This window comes from Henckelia pumila, chromosome 2 (assembly GCF_033568475.1).
Source record: "Henckelia pumila isolate YLH828 chromosome 2, ASM3356847v2, whole genome shotgun sequence".
Classification (NCBI taxonomy): domain Eukaryota; kingdom Viridiplantae; phylum Streptophyta; class Magnoliopsida; order Lamiales; family Gesneriaceae; genus Henckelia; species Henckelia pumila.
Window position 1 is genome coordinate 14394201 of NC_133121.1, and position 19837 is coordinate 14414037.

The 19837-nt window shown below is 34.7% G+C and overlaps 1 protein-coding gene and 1 long non-coding RNA gene across 2 annotated transcripts; both read right to left on the bottom strand.

Moving 5' to 3' along the window:
* Nucleotides 1-10294: 10294 nt before the first annotated feature.
* On the bottom strand, nucleotides 10295-14447 carry LOC140880310 (uncharacterized). The gene is made up of 3 exons (XR_012149628.1): nucleotides 11588-14447; nucleotides 11157-11460; nucleotides 10295-11072 (listed from the first exon to the last, which is right to left on the bottom strand). It is a non-coding gene; the product is annotated as an uncharacterized lncRNA (long non-coding RNA).
* Nucleotides 14448-15770: 1323 nt separating this feature from the next.
* On the bottom strand, nucleotides 15771-18649 carry LOC140882935 (ATP-dependent Clp protease proteolytic subunit 2, mitochondrial). Its single transcript, XM_073289199.1, has 3 exons — nucleotides 18297-18649; nucleotides 17407-17834; nucleotides 15771-16196 (listed from the first exon to the last, which is right to left on the bottom strand). Exons 1-2 carry the CDS (start codon nucleotides 18595-18597, stop codon nucleotides 17416-17418), a joined length of 720 nt encoding a protein of 239 aa, XP_073145300.1. The 5' UTR covers nucleotides 18598-18649; the 3' UTR covers nucleotides 15771-16196; nucleotides 17407-17415.
* Nucleotides 18650-19837: the final 1188 nt, after the last annotated feature.

The window sequence follows — 19837 nt, forward strand, 5'->3', positions numbered from 1 at the left end:
AATACATCAGGAAATTCGCTAACCACTGGTATTTCAGACAACTCAGGGCTAGACCTCTGAACATCCACTGCATAAATCAAAAATCCCTCTGCTCCTTGCTGTAATAAACGGGTCATGGATAACACAGAAATCAAAGGAATTCTGGATTGAGAACCCTTACCGAAAAATTTCCAATCGTCTGCCATCTCAGGTCTGAATCGAACCACTTTCTGAAAGCAATCTACTGTCGCCCTATACTTGGTCAGAGCATCAATCCCGACAATACAGTCAAAATCAGATAGTCCAAGTACAATGCAGTCAATATCAATCGAATTCCCTTCAGATTCTAACACGCAATTACGGACCAATCTCACCGAAATAGTTTCCCCACCCAAAGGTGAAGTAATAGAAACGACATCAGATAATGGCTCAGGAATTAAATCATGCATCACGACAAATCTCTCAGAAATAAAACAGTGAGAAGCACCAGTATCAATCAAAACATACGCAGGATAAAAAAAAATCGAACAGTTACCTGCTATCACATCATTCGGAGCTGCATTGGCCTGATCCTCTGTCAAAGCAAACACCCTCGCCTGCTGTCGAGGAGGTTAGTTCTGATTCTGATTACCTCCCTGACGAGACTGCTGCTGGGGCTGAAAAGAATGGACTGCAGAAGCTGATCTCTCGGGCTGACCTGGCGGTCGAGAAGAATTGCCGCTCTGAGCTCTATCGGATCCCCGCTGAGGACAGACTCTAGCATAGTGACCCGGTTGCTGGCAGATATTACAACTACCAAACACGCCTCGACACTGATCGCTTGGGTGATGACCTCCATACTTGTTGCATGATGCTCCTGAAAACCCTGAACCCTGTCAAGATCTGAACTGTCTAGAGCCACTGGAACTCGAAGAACTGCTCCCACGCATCTTAAATTGCTTCCCTTTCGGTCTATACTGATCTCGCATGTTTCTGCCGCTGTTACCTCCCTCAACCCTCTGAGATTGATTCGACTGCTGAGAAGGTTGGTACTTATACTGAGACTGGTGAGGCTGAAACTGAACATGCTGATTCTGAAAAGGTCTCTGTTGTTGCTGAGGAGCTAACTGATTTCCTCGTTGCATCAAAAATCCGGCTTCGGCTCCCTTTGCCTGATCCATAGCATCTGCGAAGTTATTGGGTCTCCCAGTATTGATCAAAGTGAAAATCTCAGGATTCAAGTCGTTGATAAAATGATCGGCCTTGGCTTCTTCGTTGTCTGCGACGTGAGGTGCGAACCTCAAGAGACTGTCAAACTTTCTCACATAATCTTCGATACTCAAGTTCCCTTGTTTCAGATTCGCAAATTCGGCACCCTTTTCCTTACGGTACGACACAGGAAAGAATCGCTTGAAGAAATTAGTCTTGAACAAACTCCAAGTGACAGCGGTGCCTCGATTCTCATTTGCTCTCCTGGTTGTGGTCCACCAATTCTTAGCAATACCCTGTAACTGGTGACTGATTAACTTGATTCTGCTATCATCGGTATAGTCGAGGGAATCGAAGAGTTCATCAATATCATCTAGCCAACTTTCACAATCGACGGAGTTCTCGGTACCCGTCAAAGTAGGCGGTTGAAACGAACAAAATCTCTTCAATAGAGTTTTCATAGGGGTCGCGGTAACATCTATCTGATCTACTCCCGTACTACCCTGATCATTCGGAGGAGTTACTACAGGCTGCGGATTCTCAGTAGAAGGAGGAACCAAATGTGGTTGATTCTTCCGCGCAGATCGTCGAGGGGCCATCTGATATCAAGGGTTAGGACACAACATCTAAATCACAATCTCAATCTCATAACCTCGGTGTCCAAAACTCTGCTCTGAGTACTCAAGAAACTCAAGAATATTCGAGAACAGATGATAGCACAAATACAGTTATATATCACGTAATTCATGTTTTACAAATTAAATCACAACTCATGTAATTCAATTAATTCAAGAATCGATAAAGCATGCTCGCACATATTTAAAATAATCATTCAAATAAATAAATCACATGCGAGAATTCAATTCATGCGGACTCGATCTACTCTGCTCACTCTAGTTCAATTCCAAGAATCTTATCTCTCTGATACTACTTAATGTGAGACCCCGTTTATATTCATCTAATCTCGAATAATAAACTAAAATCGAACACGAAGAGCCGAGAAAAAACTAATCAAAATTTTTTTTATTTATTTCTTTTTTTTTAAAGAGCCTCGCGCGCGCAGGCAAAGAGGCCAGAGGCCTCGCGGGTTGCTCGCGCCCGCGCGAGGGAAGTGCTCGCGCGCGCGGGGGCAAAAATACCCGAGGCCCTACAGGAACCCCGCGCGCGCGTGAGGTCAAGCCTCACTCGCGCGCAGGCCAAAAGGACAGAACGGTGCAGGAACCTGGAAAAATTCACCGAAGGTAATTCCAACCAATCAAAACCCATGCACCCATAAATATCAATAATTAGAACATACAACATTCTAAGTTCTGCCCAAAATATAATAACAAGTTCGACAATAGGGTTCGTTCGACTATCAAAATAATACAAGTCCAAAAGGCACAACCCTAAGACACACGGTGTCTCACTTCTATCATTCTCACCCCGAGCTAACCCCGATGACTCGATCCGGCTCCTGATCCTCCTATTGTCAAGTACACATACAAACAAAAACAACAGCCGGATAACCCGGTTAGAAATATAATTTCTAAGTAAAAGAGACAGGCATACAATATCAATTAAACACCTCATATTGAAATGTAACAATCATCAATAAATCAATTAAAGGTGGATGTATGTATGACTTCAAAACTCGGGATTATCAAGTCAGATGATCGAAATATCGATCGGTAGTCTGTTGGGATCCCGCGGCCAAGTCTTCACGAACAACTCACCGACACACCCATTCGGGGTGGATGTCGCTCAACTCAACCCCTAGACATCAGAGCAACTATAAGAAGTATTCTAGCACTTGGAAAACTTGAAATCCAAAGCCACTTCAATATAGCTCCCTAAATCGTCTAATTTTTAAAACGAATCGATTATTCGGCTCAATATGAATGCAAGTGTAAACATCTAATCAATCAAATTCACACCAACAAACAAACATGTAGTATGTGATTTTCGGGACTCGAGAATCAATCAAACTCGAGTATTCAACCACATTCTATTCAATGTCGTCTTTTACCTTTCAAGTTCTTCGAGGATTCAAATCTGAAAATAATAACGAACTCAAATCAATATTCAATCGAATCAAAACGAATCATCACAAAAAGCTCAACAATATACCGTCTTCAACTCGCGAATCGATTCAACTTCCAAGTTCGTTCCAACCCGAATCTTCAACCCAAATCTGAAAATGTTGAACATACGAATTCGATATCAACCTACTAATTCAAACAAACCCGGAAATCAAACCGAAACAAAACAATCGTTAATTCAAAACTCGATTTCGACGGCATAACGGCTATAAACGGTCAAACCAAAAATCAACAACAACATCAAACAACTCCAATCAACTCATATCATCCTTCAATCCAATAAAACAACCAAAAATCCAACCAAAATTCCAAGACCCATTTTCGAAATATGCTCCAAAAATCATAAAAAAAATCCAAACTTTGATCTTTTTCAAAACCGACCTCGAATATACGGTCTATGCTAGCTCAAGAACAACATACCCGAAAATTATCAAATTCTGGCAACCCAACAAAAATCAAAGTTCGTAGATCGTAGCAAAACTTACGTCAAAATGAAGCCTTCGTTGCGGTGATCGTGAATCTCAGCTCGGAACTAAAATCTGACGGTCGGATCGTGCAAATCGGACGGAAGAAAAGCTTGAAAAACGTTGGCCATGGCTTCTCGGTTTAGGCGAGATGGAGGGGAGGAGGAATGAGGGGGGAGAGATGCAACAATAATAATAATAATAGTCTCATGCTTTGACTAAGTCCCACCCTCCAATATTGCACTTCGGCCCCTGAAACTCCCAATTAAATCGATTCAATCCCGGCTCAAATAATTTCCATCAATTCAAACTAAATAATAATCAACTCTCCTAATCCGAAATAATTAATTTCAAAGCCTTACATCAATTGTCATCAAATAAGTAATTATATTATTGGATAGTAGAAAGTGTTTTTCAATTGTGTATTAATACATTTAGCCTTCTACAAATACTTCTATATTCACATCATTACACCCACTAAATTATCCACTAATATAATTACTTATCATTAAAAACATCAAAACTAAATTACCCACATTTTTTTCAACTAACTAACTAAATAACTATTCCCACTAATATAATTATATTGTTTATAACTTTCAGTTATTAATAACATCAAAGATCATTAATCATTAAACAATCAAAAATCTATAATGTTTTATAAATTTTCAGTTATTTATAACATAAAAAATCATTAATCATTAATCATTAAATTAAAAAAATTAAAAATTAAAAATCAATATTTTTTAATGAATAATTAATTATTAATTATTAATTATTGATAGAATAAAAAATTAAAAATAAATTCAATATAACTTGGAAGTAATATTTTGATCTATTTTTTTAAAAAAATCAACACATTATGGTTTGCCATCTGTACAGTCTCAAAACTCCCTATTTATTTTCATTTAAAAAAACAAGTCAAAATATTATATCCAAAAAAATTCACATGTAATTCTAACGATTAGATTAATAAGTAAATATCAAATAGTAATTAATCTTAATAACAATCTCATGACAATTTATTAATCTCATACACATATAAAATGACAATTATATCGACAAAAAGACAATCAAACATTAACTTACAATAAACAAATATTTTGAATAAAAAATATAATACATTTTGGGATCATTCATCAGTACTAATTAATCATAACAATATATCAATATAATTGTAACTATGTTATGAATGTTAAAAGGAAACAATGACCACTGAGTTTTAGTTTTCAGACATCTTTTTGGCAACGATTTTTCTATTTATTGATCAAAAAATGAGTTAATATATGGTATATTAGTATCACATGTTTATTTCAATCAAGATAATTACAATTAACTTGCTATCACTTACAAAATGACAATTATATGGACAAAAAGGCAATCAAACATTAACTAATAATTAAATACAATAAACACATAATTTGAATTAAAAAATATAATACATTTGGGCACATTCACCGGTACTTATAACAATATATCAATATAATTGTAATGACATGCAATGAATGTTAAAAAGAAACAATGACCAACGAGTTTTAATTTTTTAGACATCTTTTTGGTAACAATTTTTCTATTTATTAATCAAAAAATGAGTTGATATATGGCCTATTAGTATCACATGTTTGTTTCAATCAAGGTTAGCTTGGTATTTTCTATTGTTATGTTATACTCATGATTAATAATTAGCTATGTGATTTTTTGTGTTATTTTCGTATGAGTTTTCTTAATTACATTATAATAATTTATTAATTAAGTTTATTCAATGGATTGTGAAATAGCCCAATAAATAACATTATTCATTTAATTCTGAATTTGAAACGGAGTCCAAGAAAATTATTAAAAATAGAAAAGTAAAATTGAGTTATATTTATATTTTGGTTTATATATAGCTACGTGCATATGCTCACTTGTAATTTGAAATTGAAATTATAGTACTATTTTAATCAATGTTTTAAAAAGCGTTAGGCGGTAGGCGGGCGGCGATCCACCGCTTAGGCGGGGCCTAGGTGGTTTTTTTTTTTTAAACCTAAATAATAAATAACTTAGAATATTCTTGGGTTTTATTATAAAGTATACTTTTTATGTCTTATTTTTGTCAGTTTTTGTACGAAACTCTTATAAAATTTTAATACGCGTCTCTCTCTTTTAGTTTTTTATTTTCAATTTTTTTATATAAAAAATAATAACCGCCTAGGTGGATTTCTGTCAGCCTAGGCGACTTGGGCGCCGCCTAGGCGGGAGATTAGGCGGAAACGCCTAGAGGCATAGCCTAGCAAGAAAGCGAGGCGGTGGGCAACCGCCTAGCGCCTAGGCGGGGCTTTTTAAAACACTGACTTTAATAGATAAATAATTAACTATCGATAAAATGGAAAAATTAATAAACAATTAAACTTAAAGCTAATGTGATATTTTCAATAGTTTATTCTATTTTTCACATTTTATAATTTTTTATATCATATTAATTTGAGTGATATAATTGTCCTAATATAATTGCACCCAATAAAATATATAATTAATTTAAATTAGAATTTATTAAATGGAGTTCATTTGTAGTTAGTAGAATACCACCTAATTATATTATATAATCATTATCTAAAATTATACAAATTTGAAATCAGGAAAAATATCTGAAAAATTGGTCAAATTTTTTTTATTAATATTCTAATTTATTGGTAATAAACCAAGTAAGATAATTTAATTTAATGTTATATTTTCAGTTTTTTTAATAGACTCTCTTTATTGGTTAGTTATGAGCATTATAGTTTGATACATATTAATGTGATCATTAGTTATCATTATATGTTTATCTAAATTATTGATTTATTCTGTTTTGTTACTCTTTTTATTGTATGATTTGTGGAAGTATAAACATTTTTAAAATATTTTTTTCAGTTCATATTGTTCTATATATGTTATGCTTATTATATTATCATTTGCTTATAACACAAACTTCAAAGATTCAATTTTTTAATTATATATATATGTTTTTAATTCATATATATATTTAATTAGTGTAAACGTGCATCACACGTTTTTTTTTGCTAGTAATCAAAAAGGAATTAATCATACAATATTTGTGTATATACAAATAGGAATCATACCATGATAATCTAATGGTCGTTATCATGCCCAATTTTGAAACACCAACGCTATAGCAATGACATTTCACTAGTTAAATATTTAATTTGCACCAATTCGTGTTGAAATGAAATTGGTATTTTGTAGTTGTTTCTTGCTACTTACCTCTCAATTACTATGGCGACAAAATTCAATGATAAAGACTATTTGAGTTATAATATATACACAATTGACGATTATGTAAGTCTTCGGCAAGTGAGTCGTCTGGTCTATGCCAAGAAGAAGTCAATGACATAATAATTATTAATTAAATATTACTGATTATAAGCCAAGCTAGAAGAAGAAAAAGGAGGAAATTAAAATGGAGCCATGGCCGATTTCTTCTTCCGAAATGGAAGCTGCCTATATCTGTACCCTTGCTGTTATCGCATTGCTTTACATGACGGGTGGAATTTGCGGTATACAGACAACAGGGATCTCAATGAACTCAGTTTCCCCACTTGTTATGTCTCTGTTTAAGTATAGTTTTTGTTTCTTCACATTCTATTCTGTCTCTCGTGGGTACTTGGTCACTTCGCGTGCCGTCTCTCGGCGGTTGGTGGAACCTGCCGGCCGTAAATATCTCGGGGACGACACCGCCATTGAATTCTTCCATATTGTCCTTTTTCTTTTCACTTGTTCATCTTTAGCAATACGTCATGTTTTCCCCATAGGTGCCTATGTTTTCTTGATCCTTTGGTCTTCATTCTTCTTCTATCAAAGATGCTTCCACGCCCACTGGATCAAACTGTTGCGCCGACTTCTGGATTCCTCTTGGCTTGATCCCTTCACCACTTGGCTGCAGATGTATCACAAAACCAACTTCCTTGATCTGCCTTCGACTACTATTAATATTGCTGCAGCTGCCACGGCCGGACAAGAGAGCAACGTGAAGAAGATGATTGTCAAAACCATTAAATTTGCACTTGGAACGATGGGCTCCATTCTTTTTCAGAATTACTTCAAACTCAACTCGTTCCAAGAAATCTTGGCATTCATCTACCTTGCAGTGTCCTGGCTTGCTAGCATCACCCTGCTTTCGCTCTCCAACGATTTCGGAGTTTTCAACTTTATACTAGGCAACGTCATGGTGGGTTCTACGGTGGCTGAATCCGGCCTCGGAGCTCATACTTGGCTCGCTTTCGCCGTGTCTCTTCTCCTGTTTTGTTTACGCCTCCAGCTCAAGTCCATACCTTCTATACGTGAAAGATTATATGTAAGAGTTAATATTGTTATTTTTATTTTATTCGTCATATTTTTCTACGGTGCATACCTTATGTTATTTGTATATAGGGCTTACATACTGTCGGATTCCAGACCTTTGTTAGATCGTTAAATTATATTCTCAAAACTTTTTTGGCTATATATATATTAAGTTCTTTTAATTATATATGTTGTTGGAACACTTTGATATCAAGACTCACCTATTCAAGAACACAACTCTAATTATAATATGATCACACAAATTCTCTGTTCACGCTTGAATCAAGAACACCAGCAGATTTCAGTATGTGTATATATACTGCTATTCCAATAGAACACAAACATGAAGAACATAACTTGAATGCGATTAGAAAGAAAGAAAACAATAATAAGACAAATCGATTTACGTGGTTTAGCCACCAGTTATAGTGGCCTACATCCACGAGGAGAATCAACTCAAACTCTTATTAATCAACCCAAGAAATGGAGTTCCAATACAGTATCAATACAAGCAATAATCAATCCCAACTAGAAACTCAATACAATCAAGATTCTAATTGAACTTCCATTGATTGCAAATCTTGCTCTCTTCTCTGTCGATTATTCCTCCTTGATTCTTCAGTATTGCTTCTTCGTGGAGTAGCTCTGTTCTCTTCTTAGACTTTCAACATCAGATAGCATGCTAATCCAGCTCCATTCATCTATATATCTATATATAGATATCTTAACTGATAAGTGGTTACAACCACTTAACTGATCGACTTTTCCAATCAACAAAATAGCCCAGCCCACAACTTGTGATTGAATCCATTAGTTACCTTCTAGGCCCAATGCATTTGCTGCCCCTTATTTGTTAGTGGGTCAGCCCAACTTCGAGAAGTCACAAACTCCAACAATATAACAGAAAAAACTCGGTTTACATGGATTTCAAACTATTAAATTGATATTGGAGTTGAAATTAAAACAAACTTGAGTTTTTTAATATTTGGGTTAAGAGTAATGATAAATGTACATTTTATGTACACTAAGGTTTACATTTTTTCTTATTACAAAACTTTCATTGAGCAATGAGATATTTATTTAGTAGTTTTGTATTTATTTAGAATTCAATTAATCAAATCATTCCTCAAATGAGATTTGATGCCAAATATAGAATAGAACAGGGAATTCCTCGAAGTTGGTACAAAGATTTTTTTTTTAATTCTCAAGTTTAATTCGATGTAGTTAGCATTAGCGGTTATGTTCATGCTAACATAAAGATTGTACTCTAATGCTAGATCCAATGGTTCACAAATACATAAACTTTACGTAATCAAATTAAAAATTGGATCATTGAATATAATGTAAAAGTACTACATATATTCTAGCATCTCATCAAACCTGCATTACAGCATTAGCACTAAACAAATAGAATTTCCTATAATTGATAAATTTTCACCATAATAAAAACCTCAAACTTATCCGTGGATGAGTCGTGGATCACACACTTAATTCAAATATCTCCATTATTATTTAATGGGACTGATTATTAACTCACACTATTCATTTTTATATTTCATGTATTTGTATACGTAAGTTATCATGAATCTATTTTAATTACTAATATATTTCATAACACTAAATATTGAAATATATATTTTAAAAAATTATTGAAAATGTATATAACTCAAAACAAAAAATATACATTAAAACGGCTACATTCGAACGACTAATTTCAAATGATTATATTAAAATTCATGTTTTCAAAACTGGACTGGCTCCACCAGTTGTATCAGGAATCGGTCACTAATCCAATCCAAATTACTTCTAAAAACCGTTTTGGCGATCAGAACCAATCAAAATCGGTCGAAAATCAATCGAACCGGTTAAAATACGATTGTCGTCAAGATGGTATAGTTTCAAATTTTTCCTAAATTAAATCTATCGATCAAGGGGTAACTTAGAAATGTCGCAGTCATGTCGAACTCTGTTTTTGTCAAAAAATTTCCCCGTATTTATGTTGAAACTTCGCATTTCATTATCGTTGCTTCCTAACTAATTCCTACCATTTCTACAGTATTTGATGTTACTTGATTGTTACATGCATTCAATTGGAGAAGTTGTAACTTTTAAAATAAAATGTCTAAATAAGTTCAACTCTTTTTAAGTGTTTTTTTTTATTATTTATTTAAAAAAAATAATAATAAACGTTAAAAATATTTTCATTTTATTTTATTTTATTTTTAAACTAATTAGAAGCAAAAATAAAAAGGCTAGAAATGATTGAACAAAATGTTTTTTTCCCCGTCAAGCTTGGAGTATGGACCGGGCAATGATATATAAGCCCAGTCGACAATCATGTTCCCAGTAGTTTCCGCCTCATGCATGCACTATTTATTTATTAGTGTGAAAAATACTACTGTGAAAAGGGAGAGGAAAAATGGAGATACAGCCATCGGGAAAAAGGAGAGAGGAAAAGGCGATATCGCCTATATGCTTTGCTGATAACGACATTGGCCATCTATGTTTACTTGCATACATCGCATATCTGTACTTGAGCGTCGGATTTCTCGCTATACGAGCAACAGGGCTTTCTAACTCAGTTCCCCTGCCTCTCTTGTTTCTGTTTAGATACTGTTTGTATTTCTTCACTTACTATTCAGTCTCTCGTGGGTACGTTGTGATGTTTTCGAGTATGATGGCCGTCTATCGGCGGTCGGTGGAACCAGCTGCCGCTGCCTACGGCGACTCTTTTCTTGATTTCTGTCTTCTTCTTCTTTTTCTTTTTTCTTGTGCATATGTAGAAACGGGTCATTTTTACCCCATAGGTGTCTATGTTTTCGTGATCCCTTCGTTCCTATACCGTTTCCGCTCCCACTGGATGAAACTACTAAGCCGAGTTCTGGATTCCTCTTCACTCGAGCCCTTCACCACTTGGCTGCAGATGTACGTGTCAGCCCATCGGAAGACTCAGTTATTTCTACCCTCAACCAGTGCTTCTGCTACCGGACAAGAAAGGTCCCTTCTCCTGTATGGTTTGCGCCTCGAGCTCATGTCCATACTGTTTACAGATAGAAGATATATACAGATTAGAGTTGATATGGTTCATTTCACTTTAGTCATCATATTTTCCTACGGTGCATACCTTCTGCTATTTGTATATAGGACTCACATATTGTCGGATTAATGATGATTTATATTAGTATGATTGAGAAGTTGATGTCATGGTACATTTCTTGATAAAAACCCTGTGTTGCTAAAAAGTGCGCGATCCTACATATAAGCTTCGTGAATGTCACCAATGTCACCAATGATAAACCAATGAAGCTTCAACAGCATAAGGTTCGGATGTTGAATAGCTTTAACCACCATAGAAGCATCTGTTTCAACCATCCAAGGTTGGGGTGAGAGTCTAAGGGCAGCTAGGTGGCCAAAAGAAATCTCACCTTCTATGGATCAAAAGATGTATCATCAAAACAAATATAAATAGAAAGAGTGAGTACACGAACCCGAAGATGCTGTGTGACAACACAATCACAGTAAGTTCTTGAAACTAAGACAAAGCACAAAACATACCAGAGATGTTATTCTTGTCGAAAAAATTTCTCCTCCTCGAAGGCAGATTCGATATCTACATCCTCATCCAAGAACAAGTCCCAAAGCCCATTCGATTTCACAAATGTCTGCTTCTTATGAAAGAGCGTGAATAGAAAGTTGAGTACCCCCACTGTTTCCTTTAGGATTATAAACCATGGAAGTTACTTGTAAACCAACAAATGGGATTTTACCCTATAGTCCAATCATACATTCACTAAACTTGGGTGTGCTTATGATATGCCATGCCTAAAGCTTATAAATGACCAAAGAAAATAACATAAAAAGTTTCAGTACATCTTCAAAAAAAAAAAAGGAAGTTTCAGTACTATTTCACAGTAAGAATTACTGTTTATGATCTTGCCAGTCCTAGTGCTAATTAAGCGAAAACTACTAGTGTTGCTTGAAAGAACTACGATTATATTTCTTACTTTAGCTGCAGTAAAACTTCATAATTTATAATTCCTCATTAGTTAAAAATTATTGATTACTGAGATGACCCGGAGAAAAAAAATTTCAGCATATGCTTGATTTTTCATTATCAGAACACTATAAGATACGAAAAGGCACAAAAAATACTTGATCAAAGTGTAGAAACCATGATTCAATCCAAAACATATATGTCAAGACGCACAAGTAAAAACATGAAAAAATAAAATAAAATAAATTTAAAGAAACAAAAAATGGTCAATTCGCAAACTTAAACTCCTCGTTAAACTCTGAGATTTGGGAACTCAGCTTCATCTTCAGGAACCAAAAAAATAGAACTTGTAAGTAAACCTCAAAATACACTTCATTTTCGTCTTCTGTTCTTGTTTACGGTCCCAAACCACTTGACTCATGTTCAAAAAATGTCTTAAGTAGATCAAGAACCACCCTAGTTCGATGAAGGTGTCCCACGAGATCAAAGTGGAGGTGATCATGCCCTTCTTAGTTGGAACTTGGAAAGGCAGCTAAGTGAAATCTCACCTTCAATGGATCACCAACTATACAACAAAACATAAACTAATAGAACGAGTGAGCAACAAACCCAAAGATGCTGTGTAACAACAAAATCCCACAGATGTCATTCTTGTCATAATTTTCTGTCCTCCTCAATCGGAATCAGTACCTACATCCTGATCCGAGAACAAGTACCAAATCCCATTATACTTTCACAAAGGTCTGCTTCTTTTACAATAAATTACAAATTTCATAAGGATTACCAGCAGTTATCTTTGAATCCCTGAGCTAATGGCCTTTTAATATGAAATAGCATGAATTGAAGCTAATTACCCCCACTGTTTCCTTTAGGATTATAAACCATGGAAGTTACTTGTAAACCAACAAATGGGATTTCGTCATATAGCCTGATCATATATCCACTAAACAGTAACTTGGGTTGACAAAAAATCTTCATCAATATACTTGGGTGTGTTTATGATATGCAATGCCTAATCTAAAGCTTACAAATCTTCAAAAAAACAGTAGAAAAAAGTTTCAGTACTATTTGGCAGTAAGACCTATTGTTCACCGTCATGCCAGTACCCAGCGCTAATTATGCAAAAATTATGAGTGCTGCTTGAAAGAAACGCTGCTATATTTCTTCCTTCCTTAAGCTGCAATAAAAAGGTTTAACATGTAATTCACCAATATAACTGGACAAAGATCATCGTATTACTAAGATGACCTACAAAAAATTTTGTTCAGCATATACTTGTTTCCATTATTTGAACTTATGACAATGAAAGAGCACCAAAAATACTCGATCAAAGCGTGGAAACCATGATTCAATCAAAAACATATTCTATCAGAAAGCACACATAAAAACAGGAACAAAATAATAGAAAAATTAAAGAAACAAAAAATGACGATCCGCAAACTTAAACTCCTTGTGAAACACCAAGATTTGGGAACTCAGCTCATCTTCAGCAACCAGAAAAACAAAACTTGTAAGTAAACCTCAAAATACTCTTCGTTTTCTTCTTCCGTTCTTGCTTACAGTCCCGAACCACTTGACCCATGTTCGAAAATCTTCCCTCTTCGACACCAAACACCCCAAAAAAGCACAGCAACAGAATCCCAGTATCCAATCTTTAACCCCTTTTCTCCACCCATTCACCGAAAGCCCAAACAAAAGTAAACCTAAACCCCCCAATAACAAATCAGCATCTACTGTCATTTCTTTCCCCAAAACAACCCATAACCCCAAGCAACAAATCAACAAAATTCCAACCACACCCATTTTTGTTTTCCTTCTTCTTTTCCAACCATCAATATCCCCCCACCCAAATCCACCCCCGAACCCACCTCCACCACCACCCCCATTTCCACCACTAAATTCCCTCATCAGTAACGCCAAAGACGGGGGCAAGAGCCCAAGCTTTGAGGCAATCATACAAGCAGATTCGAGCATAATCTTGCTCGACCTCCCGAACCCATATCTCCTTCTCTTCTTTATCGCACAAAGAATCGGTTTGCGCGTACAAGAACTGCGATAAGGAGCCGTCGTACACCAAATTGGGAGAATAAGAGGAAAGTTAACGTAATCGCCGCCATTGGAAGAAAAGGGTAGAAATGGATCTGAAAGTAGAGGAGGCCCGGTCTGCATCTTCTACAGAAACTCGGTGAAGCCGACCGTTGCGCGAGGTGTGAATATTTGAAATGAAATGATGTTTTCTATTTGTGGACTGGTTTTATTGCAGTGTGCTGGGAACCTTGTATTGTCTGTAATAAAACAAGAACCCCAAACTCCATTTCATAAATGTAAACCGGTACATAGCAGAAACACGTCCATCTATCAATTATAAGACAAAATTAACCATTGCTCTTTGACTCTTTCTGCTTTCATTTTCTTTCTCCTCAGCTTTTCCATTTACACGTTTAGATTTTGAATTTTTTTTCTCATTTAGCATGAACTTGAGATAAACTCTCGGACATGCGTTATAGCCTACAAAACTATGCTAATTAAGTAAAGCGTGCTGCGCATATATCCTGTGCGACAAGCTTAACGTAGAGAGATCATTGGTTAAGCACTTGTCTACTCCTCTAACTCTAACACAGCGTCAAAGAAAATGTATATTATTCTTTATTGCAATTGAAGGATAAGGTTGGTGAGTTTTAAACTCGAGACAAATTTCATTTTTTGAGACACTTGATAGTTGATGCCACTAAATTGAGAAACTCGTGGGTCGTGGCTAGTTAGATTATGAGATAATGCGGGAATTTTTCGATTTATGTAACAATGGGAAAAAAAATTTGGAGATTCATAGTAAAATAAAATTTGGTATTCATGATTTTCAAGTGAAAATCCAAAATCAAACTTTAGAAATGTTAACATTGTACATTAGAGAAGTAACAAAAACCAACTTATTTTATTTGAATAATCTTAAAAGTATATCTAGTATGTTATAAATTGATATTATATCAATTATATCGTGAAATGTTGTTATTTTATCCCGAAATTTTATGTTCAATGTATCATGAGATTTTAACAAATTAAATTTTTGTTAAATGTTTTACGAGATAAGATTAGATGTACAAATATTGACATATATATAGCATCATTCATTTTATTTTTAAAAAATTCTAGAAGGCTATTCTAGTACAACCGAAGAATAAATTACATAATAAACTCGTAAAAAGTTATAGTAGGGGAAAGCAAGTTTAAACAAGTAGTGGAACAAAATTCATAGAAGAAGATGAATTTTAAATTCTCTTGTCGAATTTATCCAAAAAATTAAAAGGTTGCGTTTCAAATTTATAAGAATAACTTCGTCTAATTTGTTAAGATACTTTTACCTTACAAAAATTTTTAAGCTCTCGCGTCCCATTTTATTATTTTTTAAGTGATCGTAGTTGATTTTATTAGTTGGAAATCCTTCCATAATATTCTTTATTCGAATCCACAACATTGAAAACAATCACAACCTAATAACGTAAAGGAGAAATCCAAAAAAATGAAATAATAAATCAATCCGACTAACACCTTTGAATTTTGATGTTTCCGTTAATCAAAACCAAGAATTGGCAGCCCCCTTGGAATTGTACTCGGACTCATCCAATAATGAATCCAGGCATTGAAATGACTATTGTGCACCCACTACTAGTCTACTACAAGCAGTCCCAAATTATGCACAACTGCAGATTGTTTCATGCTATTTTTAAGAATTTTAAAAAGATCCATATTCTCAGTAGCATCAGAAATCATTATGTAATTGTACTCATCATTTTGATCAACTTGATTCCAATGATTCCGGCATTACGACGAACAAAATGAAAAAGTTCGAGCTCAGTAGCCTGGTGACAAATTGGCATATGCTAGAAGTCTAGATGAAATATCACAGAAGACTGTTTCCAATGATTTCTTATTTATCACATGCCAAAGAATAAATTATATTGCGAGAAGAAATCCAACCAATCCAATCCATAATAACCATTGGCTTCCGGCAAATAGATGCCAGTCAATATTTGAGGCCACTCCCGATCAAGAACTTTGAGTTCAGTTAAAGACTGCTCGTTAATTAAACAAACTAGCGTAGCTAGTTGAAGGAGCAGGGGAGAGTAACAGCTGCATGCATCTTGTCCCAAAAACGCCACCATCTACCAGTTGCTGCAGCAGACATAAATTACTTCATGGTTATATTGGAAATGGAACAAAGGACAGAATGGAACTGAAAACAGAAACCTCAATGGGAACAGTAACAGAGGAAAATAGTGCAAAAACTTAACAAAATGGTAAGAAGTGTTGGAATAAAAGAAACAGTTATCCAACGTTCGATAGGAAGGTATCTTCCAGGAGAAAGATTTGTCTTTTTTGGATTCAAATCTTTACACCGATCAGAAAAGAAATTTTCTATTTACCACCAGAAAAAACCGACACTTCTTTAAATTCACCAGACTAATAAACCACAAACTGAGTCATATTAAGGCAATGACCACCAGAATAGAACACACGAAAAAATGATGGCCAACCCAAATGCTTCAATCAATCTTAGTCTTCATTTGACAACCCACCAGACAAAAACCTATATCTGACAGAATTTTGACAGCCCACCAGACAAAAACCTATATCTGACAGAATTTGCAAGTATCTATCCATTGACCACATTTACTTAACTCAAAATATTTCATAGTTCCTCAGCTTCACACCCATGGCCGGCCATCTCCTAGAACATTAAATGGAGAAAACGATTTAGGACAACCCAATCGATTCAATCAATCCCAGTTTCATCAGACAACCCTTTGAGCAAAAACACCCTTCTGTGACAGAACTCAATTATTTCATGGTTCGTGAGCTTTAACAGTCAATTGGTAGGATGTATAAGTAGAACCCTACATCTTGTTGGATGTAGTATGTGGCTCATATATTTTATTAACCATGCATTAAAATATTGCAAGATACCCAGTTAAAACACTGTAATAGATGTTCTGTAGTTTTATTCATTTAAAATTGCAAGAATATGAGGGAGATGAATCTAGCTTAGATATAATACAATGGTTATAGTCACATCCAAGGATTTTATCGTCTCTATTTGACATCCAATCTATAACCGGTAAACAAGTACACCATGTGGATGTGATCAGAAGCTAATTGATTCTAATCAATCAGTTACACCAAGTTGAAAAGCCATTGATAGAGAAGTCACAAAAGTAGATTAGCATGACCAGCACAAAGAGCGTAGGTGTAATATGTTACAATTTTAAAACATACTGCGCAAAAAATTATGCAGCACCACCCTTGCTCTTACCCCAAAAGAAACACCAACATCCTCCAACCTTATTCCTACAATATAAAGAACAGATAGATAGGTGTGTCTTACACTGAATAACTAGCTTGAACTTTTATCTTTACCACCATCAGGCACCGAGTCAGTGACGAGCGTCGTTGGTCTCTGGTCCATGATCTCATCTATAATCCCAAACTCCTTTGCCTCTTCAGGTGTCATAAAATAATCACGATCCATATTCTTCTGAATTACTTCAATGGATTGACCAGTATGCTTAGCATAAAGTGCGTTCAACGAGTCCCAAACACGAATAATTTGCTTGGTGTGAATGGTCATATCCTTAGCCTGGCCACTATACCCACCAGAAGGCTGATGAATCATAATCGTAGCATTTGGTAGAGACTTCCTCTCACCCTTTGCACCAGCAGACAAGAGGAGAGAAGCCATTGATGCAGCTTGACCAAGACATATAGTATTGACTGGAGATCGGATATACTGCATTGTATCATATATGGCAAGACCTACAAAAAATGTTGAACTGAAGTGCATTGTATCATAGATGATGCACTAGGCATTCCTTCACCTATTTAAGCCTAAGAGAAACTTGAAAATGAGAAAAGTAAGACTTTTTTACAGTTGCCAAAAAAAACTATGAATTAACAGGAATAGTTCTGAGGTTATTTTACATTCATTTCTTAGGGAAACTAAATTATCATAAGAAAACGACAGGAAAACACCTTTCATTCACCATTAACCTCTTTTCAAAACCCTTAAATAATACCAAGCGCTCGAGAATAAAAATAAGCATATGAAATATTAACTCCTTTTTAGGAGAAACAATTACAAGTTTACAACCGTAGCAAAATGTATCATGCCTTGACCATCAAAGTTAACAATAAACTTATATTGAGTGAATCCATGCGCCTAAATTCTTTTTCTGGGCAAAAAGAAAAGGGAAAAAACTCAGGTAAAGCATAGGGTACCAGCCGTGACAGCACCACCGGGGGAATTGAGGTACATGTGAATAGGTTTCGATGGGTTTTCAGATTCAAGGAAGAGGAGCTGCGCAACGACAACGTGTGCGGTGTCGTCAGCAATGGGGCCATTGATGCAAATTATACGCTCCTTGAGCAGGCGCGAGAAGATATCGTAGGCGCGCTCCCCACGGGACGAGTGCTCAATCACCATCGGTATCAAACTGTAGCATCTTCCACCATTAACATATTTCGAGATTGGGCGCCGCCATAGGCTCCGGTGAGAGAAGAGGAAGCTCCTCCGCATCATCTTCGCTCACTGTGAATTAGGGTTTATTATGTCCAACTGAAATGGAATCGGAATTGGAATTGGACGGTAAAAGGTGAATGAGTTAACCTGAGATCAGATTATTATAATATTTACTATTTTTAATTAATTATTTTTCACCAAAAAATTATTGAGAAACTGCCATCATTGTTTAATATTATTAATTAATTTACTTCAAAAATTATAATCTAAATTCATAATTAGATTTTAATATTTTAATTTATTCGCATTTGAATTAAAGATTTTTTTTATTTTATTTATTTTTTAATTGTGATTGAAGATTATTACAATTGAGTCTCGAACCCGAAACATCCTCAAATTAAAAAATTTGATATCAAATTAGCTATGAGTCATAAGCAAGATTAGATATTATCATGACAATGAAAAAAGACGAGCTACGGAGTCATAAGCAAGATTAGATACTATCATGGCAATGAAAAGTTCATGATAATAATATTGTTAGTAATAGTAACAATAATTGTTAATTGCAATTATTATTACTATTAGAATTTAACTAATATTATTTAAAACTAGAATCATAATTAGTAATACCTTTATTGACTATTAATAAAACAAGAATTTTAAGTATAAATTCTTTTAAAAAAAAGGTATAAATATAACAATATAATATATAATGATGATTAATTATTAATTATTATAATAATTTATTATTATCTATACTATTTAATAAAGCAAGAGAGTATCTTAGTAACTACTTTTTGGTATTTTTATGTGAACTTCCAAAATTAACCTATCCAATAAATTTTAAAAAAAATACTATTTAACAATTTCAATTTAATTTCATGCAACTTTTCCATCATTTCATGGTTCAAGTTTAACATATTTTAATTTCAAAATTCAAAAATTAACTCTCACATATGTTTACCTACTTGAGTTGGTTTCTTATTTTTTTAAAAGATTAACAAGTTTTATTTATAAATTATTTTTTGATATAATAATTTGATAAACACACTCATTACGTGTGCAAGATGCAAGTATTATATAATAGGAAAAACTGCAATTTTCGTCATTTATGTTTGTCACTTTGCGATTTCGATCCCTTATGTTTTTATATTCAGTTTTAGTCTTTCATGTTTCGATTTTTGGCAATTTCAGTCCATTTGATTCGAAAATAATTACGTGGCACTATACACGTCAGCTCCACATCAGCACTGCATTTGTGCCACATCAGCGACACATGAAAAAAAGGATTAAAATTGCA